This window comes from Tiliqua scincoides, chromosome 4, assembly GCF_035046505.1.
Source record: "Tiliqua scincoides isolate rTilSci1 chromosome 4, rTilSci1.hap2, whole genome shotgun sequence".
Lineage (NCBI taxonomy): Eukaryota > Metazoa > Chordata > Lepidosauria > Squamata > Scincidae > Tiliqua > Tiliqua scincoides.
In genome coordinates, this window is record NC_089824.1 from 45,070,562 (window position 1) to 45,091,400 (window position 20,839).

The 20,839-nt window shown below is 46.6% G+C and overlaps 1 protein-coding gene across 2 annotated transcripts; it reads left to right on the top strand.

Moving 5' to 3' along the window:
* The first annotated feature begins 3,300 nt into the window (after positions 1-3,300).
* Positions 3,301-20,520, top strand: LOC136648943 (DGAT1/2-independent enzyme synthesizing storage lipids-like). Of its 2 annotated transcripts, XM_066625280.1 has the most exons (7): positions 3,301-3,391; positions 7,220-7,562; positions 10,409-10,573; positions 14,615-14,808; positions 18,240-18,379; positions 19,256-19,462; positions 19,891-20,520. In XM_066625280.1, the coding sequence occupies exons 2-5, from the start codon at positions 7,271-7,273 to the stop codon at positions 18,246-18,248; spliced, it is 660 nt and encodes a 219-aa protein (XP_066481377.1). In that variant the 5' UTR covers positions 3,301-3,391; positions 7,220-7,270; the 3' UTR covers positions 18,249-18,379; positions 19,256-19,462; positions 19,891-20,520. The 2 variants fall into 2 exon arrangements, with proteins under 2 accessions (XP_066481377.1, XP_066481376.1); XM_066625279.1 differs by lacking the exon at positions 19,256-19,462.
* Positions 20,521-20,839: the final 319 nt, after the last annotated feature.

The following is a 20,839-nucleotide window of genomic DNA, read 5'->3' on the forward strand; positions in this document are numbered from 1 at the left end:
TCTATTCTGCACTATTAACTATCTATTAATGATTAATGTATTTGAAAAATGTTTACCCTGCTCTTCTGCCCCTGGGCAAACAGCTATAAATCAATGTATGCAAGAATAGACTAATAAGGGCCCAATCCTATCCAACTTTCCAGCACCAGTGCAGCCACAATGCAGCCCCCCAGCTAAGGGAACAAATGTTCTCATACCTTGATTCGGCCTCTGTGATTACCTCCCCACCACAGGATGCAGAGCATGCCCCATGGGCATGGCTGCACCAGCACTAGAAAATTGGATAGGATTGGGCCCTAAGTCATCCATGCAATAATTCCAGATCTGCCCATTGCCCCATCATGGTTACCGAAACCCACCAAGGAGGCTCCTCATCCTGTAGCACCCAAAGTCCAGGCTACCTACTAGCTGATTCAGGCAGCAGTTCCTGTAAAAGTCTTCTGAGGTGAGGGAATGGGGCTGATCAGGTGGAATTTACTTGGACTAGGATGCAGGCAGGTCTTTCCCTGCTGGTGTTTGTATCCCTGTCAAACTTGTTCTCAAACCGGTGGGTTGTGACCCATCAGCTTGTGTAAAGCTTCCCCAGCCTTTTAAGGGGTGGAGGAAGGGGCAGTGATGCGATCCCCAGGACCGCATCACTAAGGGGGATGAGGGGGGATGCTTTTACTTACTGTGGGCTTGGGAAAGAAAGCGGAAGGTGCAGGGAGCCCTGCACAGTCCTCTGTAAGGCTCCCTGAGCCTGGGAATGTTCAAAAATAGTGAGTGCAAACCACTTCCTGTTTGCAAATGCAGTCAGGAGATGGTTTGTGCTTACTTTTTGCCTTCACCCCTCCTCAGCAAAGACTTACTTTGGGAGTAAATCTCCCAAAAAGTTTGAGAACAACTGTGGTAGAACGTTACAGGGCTGTTGTAAACCACTATTTCTTAACCACAGGCTCCTCAACCTGCAATCCGGGTAAAATAGACCAAACTGGCTTTGGCATTGAGATGGCAGTTTAAAAATTAAAGCAACAGCCATAATCAACCATTTTAAAATAAGAAATAAGGCTTGAATTGGAAAGATCTTGCATTTGTGTCTTTGTTGTTAACTTGGGGCAGAGTCCTGTTACTCAGTCACAGCTATGCTGAAATCCTGGATTTCTCACTTCTGCCCAAGGGGACAACAAAAGAAGTTGTAAGAGCAGGAACTCTTGGTTTTTTCTTTGTTCCTAGAGGAGGGTGAGCTCCAAAGGCCAAGAACTCACTCTGTGAGCCCCTAGGAGGAGAGACCTCACTGGGGACAACAAAACATGAGAGGAAAGAGCTTGCTGGTGACCCCATAGGATAAGATAGGACTTGTTTAATCAAACAAAGGTCAGAATTTATCCTGAAGCCTTTTCTATAACTGGATGTAGCCGCAAGGCAGCGGAGGTTTGGGATCAGAGTTTTCCTTCTCTCAGATGAGCTGCCTTTCCAGGCTAACGAGTCCCATCTACCCGGTGGCTGTTCAGTCGCCTCTTACAACAAGTACAGCCAAACTGAGGGCCTATTCTTATCCCTCAGCCCCGAGGGAGTCAACCTCGAGGCAAAATCCAGAGCCAGAGTCCCTGAGGCAGTTCATGGCTGAACACAGTCACGTTCTGGCAACTCCTGCGACGTCGCTGGAACCAACCGTATTGGCTTCTGCCTTTCCATTGGACCATTTCAGCGACGTGGAGAGGGGGGATTTGCTGCATGGGTAACAGTCTATCCTCCATATCTACTTTACCCAGGCTTCGTGCACTGGAGAGGACACTCTGTTCCAGAACACTATTCAGAGTGTATTAACACTGTCTTAGTGTTAATAGTGCTAACATTACCATAGTCTTCCGAGACTGAAGGATGCCAACACAAACACAGAATTTATGTTATTTTTGGCTGCTTTAGGTTCCAAGTGTTTATAATTAGTTTGTTTCCAGTGGAGTAAGATAGGATTACAACTTACAAGACCAGGAACTCCTGTTTTGTTTTTGTTTTTTTAAATTATTATTATTATTATTATTAACAGTATTTATACATCACTCTTCAATGAAAGTTCACAAAGTGGTTTATAGAGAAAATCAAATAACTAATGGCTCCCTGTCCCAAAAGGGCTCACAATCTAAAAAGATACAAAAGAACACCAGCAGACAGCCAGTATAAAAGACACTGCTGGGGTGAGGAGGGCCAGTTACTCTCCCCTGCTAAATAAAAGAGGAGCACCTACTTGAAAAAGTGCCTCTTACCCAGTTAGCAGGGATTTCCTTCTTTGCTCCTAGAGCAAGGTGGTGCTGGTGTGAGGAGAGACTTCAATACATCTGTGGGTTGAGTTGGGTCATGACAGGCTTTCCTAAAGATTAGCAGGAGTAAATCTGTGCTCATACAGCCCAGGACCTCTACCAGGATTCTGTCTCTTGCCCAATCTATGCAAATCAGGGAATCCGAACAACCTCTTGTTTCAGGCTTTGGCATTCTTATAGTAGGGATGTCAGTCTAAACCAACCATCTCCAAATTTTTCAGTACGAGGGCCAAATCATATATTTTTGCAGGCCAGAAAAAAAAAATCAATTTTATTTAGGACAGAAGCAAGTGACACACAGCACACTGTCTCTGCCCAGTCTGTTGCAGAACCCGGTTTGTTATGATTTGTTTACAAATGTGCAAAAACTGCAATCATTTTGTGGCACTGTTTAAAAGTCAGTGTGTGGAAACCCGGTTTGTTTTATCACCAGGAATGAGGTTAACATTGAATAATTATTGTTTGAGGGTCTTAAAACAAATGGCCCAGGTGACTGAAATGAGGGTTAGCCAGCTGACACCACTCTGGCCAAATGGTAAGGAGTCAGGCGGATAGAACTACATGTTAACTGTACAACCATGTGGTTGGGAAAAAAAGTATTTTGCTGTGAGCTGGATATCTTGTGACAGTCTGAATGTACCCCCCCCCCCGGGCCATAGTTTGCAGACCCCTGGCCTAGATGGACTTTATGTCAGACCTTTTGGCACCAGCACGTAGCTATTTGTGGCACACTACTTGTGATAAATCTGTATTTTCCTTTGTTCCCTGGTATTTTCTCTGCGCATTGTAGGCCTTCTCCACCCGTCCCCCAGCTTCTCTGTTAAAAATTAATTTACAGGCCTTCATGTGCATGTGAGCTGAAGGATTGGTTTGGGTTCCTGCCAGCTGTCCTCCAGGCAGTGAGAAGGAAAGATCAAATAACAGGGTGATGTCATTAAAGTTGAAAGATAAAACTCCCAAGCAGATGCGGAAATTGTGGATTTCTTGTTATTCCAAAGACTGAGAACTCACTCTGTGGAGAGACAGAGAGAGGAGAGACCTCACTGGAGACAACAAAAAGCAAGAGGAAAGAGCTGGCTGGTGGCCCTGATAAGGTAAGATAGAACTTGTTTAATCAGACAGTCTTCATAATTTGTTATGTTTTGCTGCTTGTGGTTTCAGACATTTATAAGGCTTGTTCAAAATGCTTGGCAGCCGTATTGATGTAGCTTCCATAAGCTGCACAGTATCATGTGGTACCAGTTGGCATTTGGGTCTTCCTGGGGTGGTGGCAGATCCTCTTGCCTGCTGCTCCAGAGTGGTCCACTCTGCCTGCACCAAGAAAAGCTCCAGTGGCAGGCAGAAGACACTGCCCCAGGAGGCTTCCTTGGCGTTGTGTGGCTGAGAAAGTCTCCGAGGGTGGCTTGTGCCTTTGCCAGCATGGCCAACTGGCTGTGCCAGAAGTAATTGTGGCCAATTGGCTGTTCTGAGGAAGGCTGCATGAGTGGATTCTGCCCACCCCCTGAGCCTTTGCTGGTGCAACCGATTAACCATGCCAGAAGTAACTGTGGTGATGTCATCACGTCAACGCAATTACTTTGGGGGGGGTGGCAGGTGACCAGCGTGGCCTGGGCGGGCATGTCGGTTGGCTATGCCACTGGGCAGCTGCTCTCTGATATATGCACATGTGAAATTCTGCAGTGACTCAGTGCCATCTGCTGATGTCAGAAATGGTATCATTCCTGTGAGTGTTTCAACCATTCTTTTTCTGCCAGTCTTTTCTTGATTCTCACTCATTTTACACGTTTGGTTCATTTTAAAAAAACTCAACTAACCAAGGGCACAAACCTAGCCCATTTTCCAGCACCGACATAAGGGCAATGCAGCTCCAAGGTACAGGAACAAGCATTCCCTTACTTTGAGGAGACCTCCGTGAGTGCCACCCCACTGCAGGATGCAGTGTATTGAAGTCCAGTGTATTGTCACGTCTGCAGGCATTATCATGAAAGTGATGTTTGATAGAAACCCCTGGGGCTCAGTACTGTTCTAGGAGGGGGGTTCTGCCCAGGGGCCCTGTCTGGCTAGCCTGATCACCTGGGCTGCTAGCAGCAGATTCAGTCTACCAAGACTTTTCCCCTTTCAGCTGTGTCCAAACAGGGGAGAGAAGGGAGCAAGAAAAGAGAGAGTGAGCTAACAATTAGGTGCTATGGCCCTGGATCACTTTGCAGTCACTGACAGCCCTCCTTTGACCCTGCTGACACTGATTCCCTGAAGAAACTATAATCTGTCTCCCAGAGAACCTATCCTGACAACCATGCATGTAGAGGTCCTGTTCACCAATATCCTTACAAGCTACGTGAGATATCATTCCCGAGGATGCTGTAACACATCCACTGACAAAGCTTTTCCCCTTTGTCCTCACCCACAGTTATTTCAAACTGTATCTGACAACTTGTACCTTCAGGTCAGCGACACTGCCCTAGGTGCCTGCATGGCTCCAAAATAATTTTTTTATGGCTGGAGTAGAAGAACGTTTGCTTGGTTCCAGTCTTCAAAGAACACTTCTCTACCTAGGCTGCCCTGATGACACCTCCATCATTCCAACCTGCAGGCATAAGGGTGTCAAGAAATTCCATCAGATATTTTAACAACTTTCAACCCAGCATCAGTATGAACCTGGACCACTCAGCATCAGAACAGTTTCATTCTCCAGACACTGTTGTGCAGCTAATTGATGGACACATAGGCACTACCTTAGGCTGGAAACCCATTTATTACTACACATATGGTCAATTCTGTATGAGGGTCAGGAGTTGTGGTCTGGTGAGTGAGCTGTTGTATTGCCCAAAGAGCAAAGCAGAAGCAACTTGGGCCATGTGTTTGGAGGGGAGACACAAAGCCAGGCTGATAAAGTGCATGAGAGGCTGGAGTTGCTGAGAAGACTCTGTGGTGACAGAATACTTCTCACCATTGTCAGAGGATGGAGTTGCTGACAAGGACGTGCCATGCCATTCTGTGCTGGTGAGGCACAGAAAGGCATGTAACCGAGAAGTGATGTAACACTTCTGGGTCTCTAGGCCTTCGAATGTGAATGAAACCTTTTACAAGTTGTGTTTGGAGCCTTTGTCAGGCCCACAGAGGCAGCATGCAGCCTCGGTGGTCTTCAGAAAGCCTCCTGGCAGTGTTTTTAAAGCATGTCCAGCTTTTAAAACAGCTCTGGGAGACTTTCTGAAGCCCCCCAGAGGCCACACATAGCTTTTGAGGGCTTCAGAAAGGCTCCTGGATGCAACCAGAGAACATCTTCTGTTGAATGTGGAAATTCAGGGCTGCGAGCTCAGGTAAGGCGCTGCTCACCTGCCTCCAATGACTGCACGTCCTTGGTTGCTGATGAGCCCCCTGCTGCAAGAGGGTGAGGGAGTTTGTAGAGTCAACTGGCAAGAATGGTTAAAGACCTTAAAAACCTACCTGGCCTTGATTTACAGTTATTTGTGGAAGCTGGATAGCATGCAGCCGGATGAGATAAACCACACCACAAGGGAAACATCTCTCACAGAACAAATATTTTTAAAACCCCATTGAAAAATGGTGTCTTAAGATTCACCTGCCTATGTAAATCACCTTGAATGCTTTGTAAAAACAGAGAAAGGTGGTATATAAATAAATAACTAATTCCCTGGAGTAAGTTTCCTGGAAGCCCCAGCAGATACCGAATCTGGGAATACAGAGTCATTGATCCTATGGAATCAGTGGGGTTAGGAGAAGGGGCAGCTAAACCTACCAGCAATGGAGACCTTCCAAATGGCTTGGAGACCTTTAGAATGGCAGCAAAAGGCAGTGAAGACTTTCTAAATGGCCATGTGAAGCTTCAAAATGGCACAGATAGTTGCAAATTTTGCCTGTGAATAGCTTCAGGATGGCCACAGTGCCACAGATAGCTTCACGGTGTAGTGGCTAGCTGAGAAGAGGCAGCAAGTCGTGCGAGGTAAGCAAATCCATGTGCATAAGAGCACATTTAACAAGGACTGACTTTATCTATGTGCTTTCAGCTTCCAGTTAGAACCCACCACACAATTTATTCCCTCTGTATAGCCACAATCGTTCTGGCTCTCTGACATAGACTTATATCTGCAGAATTTACAACAGACATTTCTAAAATTACAATAACCCCCCCCCTCCCCATGGCATGAGAAGACAGAATTGACAAGCCAAAAATGACACTTCCAGTCATAACCTGCCACATGACAAACTCAGAATAACGGACAGAGCAATGATTAGTTGTCACTAAGAGCTGACGGCTAAAACCACCAGACCAGTGTCCAGGTTGGGTTGTACGTTGTTGATGATATTGGAGTGACTTTAGCATGGCTCACAGGCAAGCCTCAGACGGCTCTTTGAATCCCAGCTATTGTCAATCATCTTGCCTAAATTCTCAGGGACATCGGACTTTAACAATGCATGTTATCAAGCCCTGGGCAGACCCCAGATTTCTGATGTCTGAGGCAACATGCCAGATACCGCTCTCTTTATCTTTGGATGTGGCAGCTTCTGCTCCTGCCAGTCTCCAGTGTTCTAGCTCAGCACTCTCCTCCCCTGAACAAACTTCAGAAGCTCAAAAATGCCTGAAATGCGTGAAATGAGAGGTGAATTTTAGAAATCAAATGAAGGTTTGTCTCATTTGGAGGAAATTCGAGTTGGAGAAGCATTTTTGGGTTACTCCTGTCTCCAGGGCCCCTGATATCCCAGCATCTGTTGCTTTCAAAGGAACTGCAGAAGTGATAAGTGTCTGAGAAGATGGAGAGAGGCAGATCTTCCCCCCCCCCCCCAATCTGAGAGTTAAAGCAAATTTTTTTCCCAAGGGCGGTGCCTTTGGCTAGGTCTAATTTGCACCCACTTACTGTGAGTCTGTTCACTGTGTCCTTTATTTTTTATTTTTTCCACTCCAGGAATAAACGTGAAGAACCTGTTGGGTTCTTGGCTTGTCCTTTATACCAAAAATGACAGCAAAAGACACAAACTATACTTTTGGAGAAGAACCTACAACTTGGCTGGCGTATACATTGGAAAATTATCTCACCTTCATGAAATTTCAGCTGGGATTATTAGCAACTCTGATAATACTATATTTTCCAATATTAATTGGACTGATCCTTTTTTATATTGGTGGTATCTACACAATCATTCATAAAAGAATTGGTAACCTGCCAGATGATCCTGATAGCGAACAGTGGAGGAAATCACAGCGAATACATGCATTTGTGATGAGTATGCTAGGAAAATTGTTGCATGGTAAGTATGATTTTCCTTTCTTAATTACTAAGGGTGCAATCCTTTATGTGAGAGGGTGCAGTGCTTTATGAAAGCACTGACATCAGAGGTTAGGATTGTGCCCTAAGGAGCCTTATCCTCTAGTTTTGTAGCAATAGGCAGCCTGACTTATGGTGTTGCAAAATGTGCTTTATAGCATACTGCCAGGCCATGACAGAAATGGCAAGCAGCACCAACTGTGTGGCAGTAACTTTCCTGGACTTCTCACAACACTAAGTCAGCAGCAGCAGTGGGCAATAGGTGGGGAGGATTGGGGTATTCCACAGGAGGAACCAGGAAATGGGAACTAGGGGAAGGTGAGGGAGGGGATGGATTGGATAGCAGTGGTGCACGTCAGATCTTATCCCCTCTGACACAACACCAGGCTCTTTACCCTCTCACACAACATCAGAACCAGGGGACATCCACTAAAATTGCGTGTTGGGAGGGTTAGGACAGACAAAAGAAAATATTTCTTTACTCAGCGTGTGGTTGGTCTGTGGAACTCCTTGCCACAGCATGTGGTGATGGCATCTGGTCTAGATGCCTTTAAAAGGGGATTGGAAAAGTTTCTGGAGGAAAAATCCATTATGGGTTACAAGCCATGATGTGTATGCGCAACCTCCTGATTTTAGAAATGGGTTATGTATCAGAATGCCAGATGCAAGGAAGGGCACCAGGGTGCAGGTCTCTTATTATCTGGTGTGCCACCTGGGGCATTTGGTGGGCCACTGTGAGATACATGAAGCTGGACTAGATGGGCCTATGGCCTGATCCAGTGGGGCTGTTTTTTTATGAAGGGGGTGAGGATTTGGCAGGTGAAACCACCACTGTATGTGGCAGCTTCCTGGGTCTGATCTGCTCTCCCTGCCATGGCTGCATTAAACTAGTGCTGGGCCTATTGCATAAGTTATAAAGGGCCCTCGTTGACGCCTTTCCCTGCCCTGTTTGGCCCTCCCCTGCCCCTCTGTCAGCCCATGTGGAGCTCAGCTGCTGCGGTATGCATTGTGCCTCACAGTTCTTATTTTGTTTTTGGCATGGCTTGAGAAAGGAAAAGTCCTTTGGAGGAAAAGTCCATCACGGGTTACGGGCCATGGTGGGTATGTGCAACCTCCTGATTTTAGGGGTGGACTACCTCGGAATGCCAGGTGCAGGGGAGGGCACCAGGACAGGTTGTATCTTACTGTCTTGTGTGCTCCTTGAGGCATTTGGTGGGCACTGTGAGATGCAGGAAGCTGGTCTAGATGGGTCTTTGGCCTGATCCAGCAGGGCTCCTGTTCTTATGAGAAGGATGGGCTCTCAACTTGTTGAAGGCTATTCTAACTAGACACTTAGATTGTCCTGTGTGGCTATTTGCACTTTAAGAGTGTTTGGCCACCAAAGATCTATTACTGAAATAAGATTATTCTGTGTCTGTTTTTATTATTGCGGTCTTGATTCATGAAAAGTCAAAGGTCTGTGTCTTGTCAGGTTTCAGTGCTCAGTGCAGGGGGCTCATATTGTGGAACAGATTGCTGAGAGGGGTGGTGGACTCTTCCTCACTAGAGATATTCAAGCAGAGGCTCGACAAACATCTGTTGGAGATGGTCTAAGAGGATTTCCTGCCTAAGGCAGGGGGTTGGACTAGATGACCTATTAGGTCCATTCCATGAGTCTATGATTCTATATCCCTCCCTTGCATCTGGCATTCTGTTGTAGCCCATTTCTGGAATCGGGAGGTTGCACATACACATCATGGCTTGTAACCCGTGATGGATTTTTCCTCCAGAAATTTGTCCAATTCCCTTTTAAAGGCATCTAGGCCCAATGCTATCACCACATCCTATGACAAGCAGTTCCACAGACCAACCACACGCTGAGTAAAGAAATATTTTCTTTTGTCTGTCCTAACCCTCTCAACACGAGAGCCGGGATGGTGTAGTGGTTTGGGAGGTGGACTCAGACCTGGAAGATCCAGGTTTGAATCCCCCCTCAGCCATGAAGCTTCTTGGGTGACCTTGGGCCAGTCACTTTCTCTCAGCCTCACCTACCTCACAAGGTTGTGAGGACAAAGGGAGGGGAGCAGCTGTGTATACCGCCCTGAGCTCTTTGGAGGAAGGGCGGTATAAAAATGTGAAAAATAAATAAATAATAAATCTTCTGTGGGTGCTGGCAGGCAGGCAGAGGCCTTCTCCCAGCACCACAAACTCTTCCACTGTTGCAACATGCTTTCTGGCATATTTGCGACGGCCAGTACCAGCGAGCATGCACTCTGCCGGTACAAGAGGATTGTGCCTGCAGTATAGTTAAATTTGAGCAAAATTATTCATTTGAATCATCTTATTAATGACATTCAAAATGATTACATACCATGCAGCATGCAGTTCCCCGACACGTAAACAACAGGGTGGCTGGATTATGAGATGCCAATTTCATCAGAGACAGCTTGCAAGCATTTAGTGGGGGCCGTAAAATATGTGGGTCCCATAGCATATGTTACTTCTGCGACTATGTTCCTCTGACCTTGCTCTCCTTTCCGCCCACACTTTGGCACATTCCACCCACCTCCCTCCCACCCACTGTGTGGTCTTGCTGTTTATGGCAAGCATCTGTTGACAGCTGGTGTGCAGAGCTGGCTGCTCACCTTCAAGGATGGCCAGAAAGTTTTGCCACTAGAAAGCTCACTCCAGCAGCATAGAGTGCTGTTTGGATTGGGCTGTAAGTTTCTCACTGAAAGGTCATGCTTTTCCCTGCTTGCTCCTTCCTCCTGGACTACTAAAGAATGTAGATACATGTTTGATCTGCACCATTTCCATTACTGAAGAACTCACTTGTTGATCCATGAACAGGTTATGAGGTTCGTGGCACGGACAATATTCCTAAAGGACCCGCAGTCCTTGTCCTTTACCATGGAAGCATACCTATTGACTTTTACCTTTTTACATCAACGTTCCTCAGAATGACAGGAAGACTGTGCCGTGTGGTGGCAGACCATTTCTTCTTTCTTCTGCCAGGTAAAGAAAAATCCTATAACTTTGGTCACTGGAAGTGTTTTAAATGGAATATTAAAATTCAAGATTTAAGAAGCCGACTAAAGGTGTTTCTTCTCCTCCCTGCACCTCTTTCCTCCACCTTTGGTGTTACTAAAGGGGTGTGGGTGGTGCTGCCCGCATCAGGAGATGTGCTGGAAGGGGGTGACGCACCACCCACCCACTTAGCAAGCACGCAATGCCACAGGAACCTCTGGCCTGCCTGAGCATGCCAGAGATTTAAGAAGCAGTTAGATTTAAGGAGCATTGAGCTTCTTTAAGCTTCTTAACTTTAAGATTTAAGAAGCACTTAGCAAGCACGCAACGCCACAGGAGCCTCTGGCGTGCCTGAGCATGCCAGAGATTCAAGATTCAAGAAGCCGACTAAAGGTGTTTCATCTCCTCCCTGCACCTCTCTTCTCCACCTGTGGTGTTACTAAAGGGGTGTGGGTGGTGCGGCCCACATCAAGAGATGTCCTGGAAGGGGGTGACGCTCCACCCGTCCACCATGCACTTAGCAAGCACGCAACGCCAAAGGAACCTCCGGCCTGCCTGATCTCGAGCATTGGTGGAACATGCTAACTGAGAACAAGCACCAGGTGGGGGGCAGTGGGAAGGATGGGCTAGTCAGCTGCTTCAAGGTCTCACCATTCTCAGCCATTCTCAGCTGTTCAGGGAGCTGCCGGTGTCCTCGAACTGGCAACCTTCTGATGTTATCTTTGGGCTAACGGAGGCTCTACCCTCTAGACCAGACCTCCTCCTCCACAGCTATGCCAGTGCTGGCAAGTTGGTTAGGATTGTGCCCTGTGTGCACATGAATCTAAAGTATCCGTCCTCACTTTGGGCTCTTCTTTACTTCTTTACTCTGACTTGGTTTCCATACATAGATTAGTTTTTCTGTCATTCTTCCCTGTCTCCACTCTCCACATTACCCTTGGAGTTCTTTACTCTGCAGCCTGCTCAGACAGATGCCCACCTTTGCCCTTCCAACTGCAGCGGGCAGCTGGGCTGAGAGCTCTTCGTCTTCCATTTCTCTGCTTATCACTGTCATTCTCCTTTCTTCCTTCTGTGGTCCCTTCCTGCTGCCTTTGTGGTCTCTTCCTCTTCCCCTTGTTGTCCTCCTTTCTGTAATATCCACCCCTTGTCCTTCTTCAGGTACCATAATCTCTCTTTCATTATCTTTTCCTTTGCTTCTTCCCCACTTGGGGCTCTCCTCCTTGCCTCTGAACTTGGCCCCCTTTTCCAATTTTCTGGTTTGTCCTTCACCTCCAAAGGTTGCAATCCTAACCACACTTTCCTGAGAGTAAACCCCACTGAACAAAATAGGACTTACTTCTGAGTAGACCTGGTTAGGATTGTGCCCTAAGTCTCCTTTTGCTCTCCCCTCTTTGTCTCCTCCTTCTTCAATCTACCCCAACTGTCTGTTTTGGTTGTCCTTTAAATCCCACCCAACTCAATTTTGCTCCACCCAGCTCTAGCTCTCTGCTATGGTGGTTGACAAGTCCCAGCCCAGCCACCCACAATGCTTAAGGGATGGCGGCACCACTCCCTGAAGTGGTTCTCCACTGTGGCATATGAAGGGTACTGTGACAGGATGACCAAGCAGAAATTTCTGCCCTCGGATACACAAACCGCAGTAAAGGCCCAGGTTGCAGGGGCTTGGCATTTCTTCTCTCTTTCCTTTGTATAAAGCAGTGGTTCCCAAACTGTAGGTCAGGACCCACTGGTGGATTTATGGTGGGTCCCATAGCAGCTGAGCAGAGCCTCCAATGAACACACAGTTGATGAAAGGCTCAGATAACTAATTGCCTCAAGCACTGAGGCCTTTCAAAAATTGGAATTGCCCTGTAAGTATGTGTAAATAGAGAGAGAGAAATGTTAGAGCATCTTTTTTCTGGTTATCATTATGTGTAAATAAGTAAAAATATTATTTCTTTCAAGAATATTTTTAAGTCTTGTAAACCTAGGTGGGTCCCAATATTGTCATTTTAAAAAGTGGGTCCCGGTGCTAAAAAGTTAGGGAACTACTGGTTCCCAGTCTCAACCAGGGTCAGGTGTAATTCAGGATGGAGGAGGGGAAGATGGTAGGGTTGTTCATCTGCTTTGTAGATATCTTTATTCCAAGTCAATAATCACCTCCCCAGGCTGTTATTTCATCTGCTTTGGGGATGCCAGGGGAAAAGCCAACCAGAAAATATCTCCGTCCCATCAGATGAAACAGCAGTTTGGGGAAGAGTGGAAAAGGAGTAGAAAGAGAAGTCTTTAGCACCTTCTCTCCATGCACTCTTCCTTGGCTCAGAATGAAAGGGTAGTTTGCCTCTTTTTGGGACTGGGAAGGAATGAAACTGATATGAAAGGGATTGCAGAGGAAAAGGGTCAGCAAGAAGGAGAAGGGTCAGCATTCCACCTGCTGATTTCTCTCCTGCAAATACCTGCTTAATGTTACTCTGCACACACAGCTTTGGGAAGACGTAGTTCTGTCCTTGCATTAGGTTTTTCTGTCCAGCTCATAAACAATAATAATAATAATAATAATAGCATTTGTATGCTGTTTTTCTCACTGACTCTCACAACACATTATAGACTTAGGGTGCAATCCTAACCCACTTTCCTGTGCTGTCATAGCTGTGCCGGGGGGCACATGTTGCATCCTGCATTCAGGGGGCAGTCATGGAGGCCTCCTCAAGGTAAGGCAACATTTGTTTCCTTACTTTGGCATTGCCCTTACCCCGGTGCTGGAAAGTGAGTTAGGATTGTGGCCTTAGAGACTCAAGGCGGTTCACATAGGTAGGCTATACTAAACTCATCCTTCTTTCAAAGGAGGTTTTACAATGATTGTTCTATGAGTACTCATGGAACCATTCATTTCCAGATGGAATCCTTCATGGTGTTGACATCATTTCGGGCACGTGGGTATGCCTTCTGAGCAGGAGCAGGTTCAGGTCAGCAAAGCTGTTAATCATTCTGTCTTTCTTAGAAGCTGACTCTCCATACTTCTCCACATTCCTGCAGGAGTCCTTCACCCTCTCACAGTGAGGTCACAACAGTGACTCCTCCAGGTCTGTCATCTCACAACAGCTTTGCCAGCTTTTTAGTCTCCCATCCAATTTTCAACCAGGACCACTCCTGCTTAGCATTCTTCAGGCAGCCTTCTGCTCAACCACCAGAATATACCTCCTGCTTGTCTTTTTCTCAAATCTTTTGAAACTGAGGGCGCAATCCTATCCTGTGCTGGAACAGGCAAGCCAGGAGGCTTGCGCTGTATCCAGCGCAGGATAGGGGCCATAAGCAGCTTAGCCAGAGGCAAGGAGAAACTCTTCCCCTTACCTCTGGATAAGAGCTGCTGGCCTCAATGGGTCTCCAGAGGTGGCACAAGTCTGAGGAGAGGCTTGAAGCCGCTCTGTTCCACCTGGGAAAGGGGCTTGGGATTTGGCAAAACTGTGGGATCCCAGCCCTGTCTCCCTGTCCCTGCCTGCCCATCCCCGGGGCCGCCCACCACTTGCCCTCCCTCTGCCCAGGAACACCATCACTCCTCCTTCCCACCTCCCCGCTGCCTGCCTTTCGTCCTTGTGTCGGCTTCCGTCAGCCTCCACAGGCTGTCAGCCGCGGACCTCCACAGTCCTGCGCCCAGGGCAAGGCTCCACAACTGCACCCACCCGCAGGCTGTCGCCACCCCCCTCAGGCAGAAATTCGCCCCCCTACTTACCAGAGGCTCACAGAGCCTCACGTGACCTCCTCCCATGCTGGGGAAACCTCCGTGAGGTTCCCTGGCACTATCAGCACAGTTTCTAACCAGAAGTACAGTTTCCGCCTCCGTCGGGAGCGGGGCCCTAGAGGTTGGCGCTTGGGGCATTTGCCCCAGGTCAGCCTATGGCAGGCACACAACTGCAGGCCGGTGCTTCTGGGAGCGCTGGCCTGGCTTCCTCGCCAGCCTAAACACATGTTAGAATTGTGCCCTGAATCTTTTTCTTAATGGTAAGGTCATTACATAACATGACCCATCATTGTTTGGTTCCTTTTTTCTAGGCCTAAAAACATATTTTGTCATGCGAGGCTGTACTCATGCAAACAGAGAAGAGTGTGTGGCTCTTCTGAAGAAAGGGCATCTGCTGTTCATTGCACCAGGTGGACTTCGGGAGCAAAACTATGGTGATAACAATTACAAACTCATCTGGAGAAATCGTCAAGGATTTGCTCAAATAGCCATAAATGCAAAAGTGGTAAATACAATGATCCTCTTCAAAGTGTCCAACCGCCTTTTATCCTTACAGCAAGCCTGTAAATTATGTGAGCATTATTATGTTGAGCCCAGAAGAGATTTATGGCCCAATCCTTTTGGGATGCTAATGGTGCACTAGTGTGTCCTATCCTAATTTTCAACTCCTGCTGACTACGCCAATTTGCCCCGTCCAAATATCTCAACTCCCTTCTAATGCCCGCTTTTTGGCTATTTAACACCCTCTTTATCTCTAGAACAACCGCTGTGGTGTGCAAAGGAATGAACACAGAACTCCTTATCTATAGCAACTACCCAAATTTATTGCTATGAACACAGACACTCCCTGCAAGTCCTCTTGTCCAGAGGCTTTCCCTCCCCAAAACTCCACTTAACTCAGCGGGTAAAGGTCTGAAGCCTCCAATTCAAGTCCAATCCGGTCTCCAAAGCACAATCCAGTCTTCCCAGTCTTCTGTGTCCTCCAGCAGAGTCCTGGCAGTCCCCTTCTCCTGTAGGTCTGGGTCAGGTAGCCCTCTTGGTCTGGTTCCCTCCGGCTCAGGTAGCATCTCCCTCTGGGTCAGGGTCCGGGTTTCCCTCTGGGTCAGGGTCCCTCTCTCCCGGCCCCTTTGGTCCTTCTGAAGCTGCCTTTTATCCTTTGTGTCCCATTAAGTGCAAATGCAACTCAGCTGTGAGCTACCTCCTTAGCTCATTCAAAGCCCCATCAAGGTCAAATGAAGCTCAGGTGTCCAACCAGGTCTCCATTGGCCTTGATTGATTACAGCTGTGGAGCCAGCCCTGCCCTTCCCAGAGCTATCAAACAGCTGTCAATACACGGGATCACTGTCAACACCACATCGTCCACCTGATGATCTTCTGATCTTCCATTACATAGTGCCCCAGGACACATCATATATTATGCAGCTCTATAGGATTGCACTCCAAAAAGTGGAACTTTCAGTGAAACATCTTCCATTTAATTGAATTTATCCACAGATCTATTCAAAGACATCTGTTTTTCTGCTTGTAAGCCCACAAATGAGCCACGTGGCAAGCTAGTTATTTGGTCACAGGGTGAAAACCTTTTTAGCACATTCCCATTTTTCTATGATTCAGATAGCTTGGAATGACCTCACATTGGGTGTGAAGGAGCCAGTTATTAGATATGTTTGCAGGCTTCCTGCCATGATTTTTAAAATCCAGAACTATGTGTTCCATTTCCTTGAAGTTACCCAATGAAGTATTCTAGTGCATTTTATGGACAAGATATGTTTTCTTTGCATTAAGAACACTAAGGGCACAATCCTAACCCCTTATGTCGGTGCTTTCTAGCAACGTGTATGCAACGTGCCTTGGCTTTTATGGGAGGGCAGATGAAGGGGAATACAAGACTGCCAAAATGGTCCCAATCTGATGAACTTGGAGCTCAACAATTGCATCAGAATATGGTCCGCCCCCTAGTATAGTGAAAAGGATAACAACAGAGACACAAAAATTCCTACATTATTTATTATCCTTCCTGCATGAGAAAGGTGAGGGGGAAGGAAGTGCTGCTTTCTTATGTGTAGTTTGGAGCATAGGTGTTTAACCTTTTTCGTGCCACGACCCCCATAAAGTATGAGACTGAAACCCACTGTCAGTTCTGCCCCCCTCCCAGACCCAAATCCACCCATCCCCAGCCCTTCCCCAATTTGTTTGCCCCTACTTTTTGTGTCTTCACAATAACCCTTTGAAATAGCAACCTGCGCAACGTTGACCTTAGGAGCGGTGGGGCAAGAGGGTGAGAAGAGGCTGTATTCTTGATTATATCAAGAACTCATTTGTGGTAAGTCAGCTAAGGCAATTGGATTGGATCCAAACCTTCTCTTGCATAGGATTTGAGAGTTTGCCAAGCCTTCTATTGCATAGGATTTGAGAGTTTGCCAAGCCTTCTATCGCATAGGCTTCAAGAGTTTGCCACAACACCCTCAAGTGAGAGTTTGTAACTCCATTGGGGTCACAACCCACAGGTTGGAAAACATTGATTTAGAGGGTTTTTGCCTCTTTAAACTCTACACAAGAAAGAAGTAGGTAAGGAAGGAGCTGAGTGGAGTATAGCAGTTAGCAAGAGGGAAACGATCAAGGCGGATGAATGGGACTCTGTCCATGGTGGGCTGGAGGATGGTAGTTCTGCCTTATGGACAAATCACCTAAGCAAAGGTTTTTCTACTTAAATTACCCCTCATGCTTCTTCCCAGATGAAATCCAGCATTCAGCTGTGTGCAGTAATGTTGTGTTCCACTAATTTTTGTGCAGAGATAGGTCTTTTAAATACCCAAACACTAAAAATAAATCACATTATACAGCAAGACATAAGACCTAAACTGATATGCTGCTGGAGGGAGGTTGACACTGCTTCCCAATCAGTTATACTGATTTATCCCTTGTATTCTCTTGGCAGCTCTCAAGACTTCCCCAGGGGAGGGTGAAAACACAATACAGGTGTGCCCCAAACCCCCTTTCCCAGAACCCTCTGTGGTTAAGTGAAACCACGGATACCTAGAGACGCACCCTCACCCTCCAGAGGCAAGGTGAGCCTGCAGCTGCTGTGGGTCTCAGATTGACCAAAAAGGCTACAAAATGAATTCGTTTTATAATAAAAATGGAAGTGACGGTTTTAATGCCTTATAAGGCATAGGGAGGCCAGGGAAAACCCCAGAGTCCCTCTGCAGGTCTCAGAAGACCCTTGGGAGTTGAAAGGAGCCCAGTTCCCCTCACCTCTGGAGGTAGGTGGGGGAGCACTGAGGATCCAATCCATGGTTAAGTGAAACCCCGGATGCGGGATCTGCAGATACATAAACCCCCCTGTAAATGTATAAAGGAACAATAGATTCCACCCTGAAACATGTCAGTTGTTACTATATTCTTTTCCTAGCTCAATGGCCACATTTGCGAGAGGGGAAGAAAACACATTTTCAACATTCTACACATGAGTCCCAGCTTTGCCTTTGTTCATTGGAGAATGGAAGGCTGGAGAAGGCTATCCTCACTGAACACTCACACAGAATGCTGCTTACATGTATTTGCACGTCTATTAGTTTCCAGAGCAAGTAGACACTTGTATTTTGTTTTAAATGAAAGCTGACAATCCAGGCCAGCTAACAAGCATCTTGGCAAGATGCCTGAAATGCCTGAAAATCTTGCTGCTGACAGATGACACACTAAGGCTACACAGGTACGAGCTGAACTATCGACATTGCAAGGTGTGCAGATGGCTGATTGCTTGACTTATTTTTTATGCCTAATAAAGGTTGACTTGACTTGGCTTGTCTTATTTCCACTTGAGCACTTGTTACTTCAGCTGGTGATTTTTGTTGTCCCAAATACTTAAATGCAACTCCTCAGGAAGACCTGCAGTCTCTCTGTATTATCCGAGTCTGATCTTATCTTTGCATACAGGGCCAATGAGATGGCTTTATGAACGAACCCGGTTACTAATCTTTCCAGTTTGTGGACCATTTCCAGTAAAACTGCGGACCTATGTTGGAGAACCTATTCCATATGACCCAAATATAACCCCTGAAGAACTGTTTGAAAAAGTAAGCATGTTATTCATTTATCATTGAGCTAAACCAGGGATTTCCAAACTCCAGCCCGGGGGCCAGATGCGGCCCACAGCAAGCCTCTTTCTGGCCCACGGCCAACCTCTTGTCCCCTGAAAGCCTCTGGCCCACTCAACTGAACATAACCAGAACTGTGCTCTGATTGTGTCTGGAGGGTGTTCTGAGGGCCAGAGAGGTTGAATGAATGGGCCCATTCATTCATTTATTCACTCATCTAAGTTCCAGCTCTAATTTATTTATTTAAATTTCATATTTAATTTTTTTTTTCCGGCCCTCCACACATTGCCAGATATTTGATGTGTCCCTCTGGCCAAAAAGTTTGGAGACCCCTGAGCTAAACGATTCAAAGGGGACTTCATTTATTGCTCTTTGTGCATTTAGTGAATGTGTTAAGGAAAAGTGGGTCCATGTCTGTGGGCCATAGAAACCACTGCTAGTGTGTCCATTGGTCATGCTTGTTGGTGGCCTCACATTTGTGGTTTCTATGAGAGGGCTCTACATGTATGCAGCATTGAAACCACATTCATCTCTCCCACACTACCCTTCCAATCCATTCGTCAAATCTATTTAGAATCCTGGGATTGAAAGGAAGACTGGCAGAGAACTGGTGCGCCCCTGGGTAAGGACAAGAGAGATTTGGTGTGATGCTTTGAGTATGCTTTAGCCCTGAACTCCTCCTATATGAGCTTACGTGAAAACCTTGCTCTGCGTCTAAGGCCCTCATCCATAATCTTCTGGTAGTCAGTGGGGAGATGATGGGGATGCTTAAGTGGGGCCTTTCAGCAAAGCTGCCAGGGTTATGCAACAGTCTACCATGGAAGATATGCTTAGCCTTTCATTGCCTTCTTTCAGTGCATCTTTGTAACATTGTTGGTCCAATCTTCCTGACGATGGGCCTGGCGTATGGAGCCCTTTGCAAAAGTGGAAGCCCTTCTGTTGTTGCAAAATGGCCTCTGATGGCACATAGAGCTTGCCGTTGGCTGCCACTTCAGGAGCACTGCTGCATGAGGTGGCAGTGCTCTCAGTCCACCAGTGGATTGCCAACCACCTGCAGAGAAGGTAAAGCAGAGGAGGGGGCAAGTAGGGGCAAAATGGGGGAGTGGGGCAAAGCGGGCAAATAGAGAGCATGATGGAGGTGGGGAGATTGCGGGAGGGGGTAGATTCAGCGATGATGGCTTATGCTGGATTCTGTCCCCATTTTCAGCAATCTCCTCACCCCTTTTCTCTCCCTGTACTTGTGCCAGCGATCTTGCTGGTGCAGATCTGATACCCATTGAGGGTCTGGAGGCTTAAAGAGGTGTAAGGGGATTTAAATCCCCCTTCGCCTCTAAAGACTCCCAATCTGCCCCCTCCCATGGATACAGCATGCTTGTTACTGGTGGGGCTACACTAGTGGGGGTAGGAAGAATATGATTGGACTATGTGTTTCATAGTGACATGTAAAATGAATTAATGAATATCTTTTCCCCTACTTGTTTCTCTTACAGACCAAAGCTGCACTAAGAGCTTTAATAGACAAACACCAAAAAATACCAGGTAGCATATTGTCAGCACTTTGGGAACGCTTTGAGGTGCATCGCAAAGAAGAATAGTTGAATAACGGATTATCTGGATATGATCTTTGACAAGTGAGCTCTATGGGAAATTTTAAATAAATGCACAGTTCCACAAATACATAAGATAAAAGCTTACTCTCATAATGCTAACAATATCATAGTGTCATAGTGCCTCCAGAAGACTTCTGCTTTTAGAAAGCCTTGTCAGAATTCCAATTCCAATTCTATTCCCAAGTTTCATGCTTGATCAACGGCTTCTGCCTCATCCTCTGTTTCCTAGTAGCCCATTGGACATTGAATGGCCCAAGACTTCCCAACCCCTGAGGTGGCAAGCAGAACACAGCTCCCCATCTGCTGGAAGAAGCTCTTCTGTCTCGGCTCTGGATTTGAACGAGAAAGGGCATCAGAAGATGAAGTGTATAGGAAAAAATACTGATGGGCTACAGCATCAGAAATCATCTAGCCCCCTGCAATTAATTTCTGTGTTTTCTTTGTATATTTTCCCATGTTTGGGTCCTTAAATATTGGAGTACAGGTGGAGCTTGTTTATCTGCAGATTTTATAAAGGGGCCTAAACCATGGATTTAGTTATCTGTGGTTTTTGGTATCCATGGGGCACCCAAGAACAAATCCCTCCAAGATACCGAAACTCCACCTATAATATGACCAGCAAACGGCAACAGCCCTCTCCCTGTGATGTGACCATTTAGAGTCTAAGTGCTGTTCAGAACCTGCAGGTCCCTGGTTGTAGCCCTGCCATTCCTACATGAAATGGGATTCTTCATTTTTTTTTAAAGCCTAATGTGACATATCAGACATGTCTTTCAATTGGCTTAAAGTCTTCTTGTGATTCCTTACCAAAAAAGGCCTATCTGCAGGC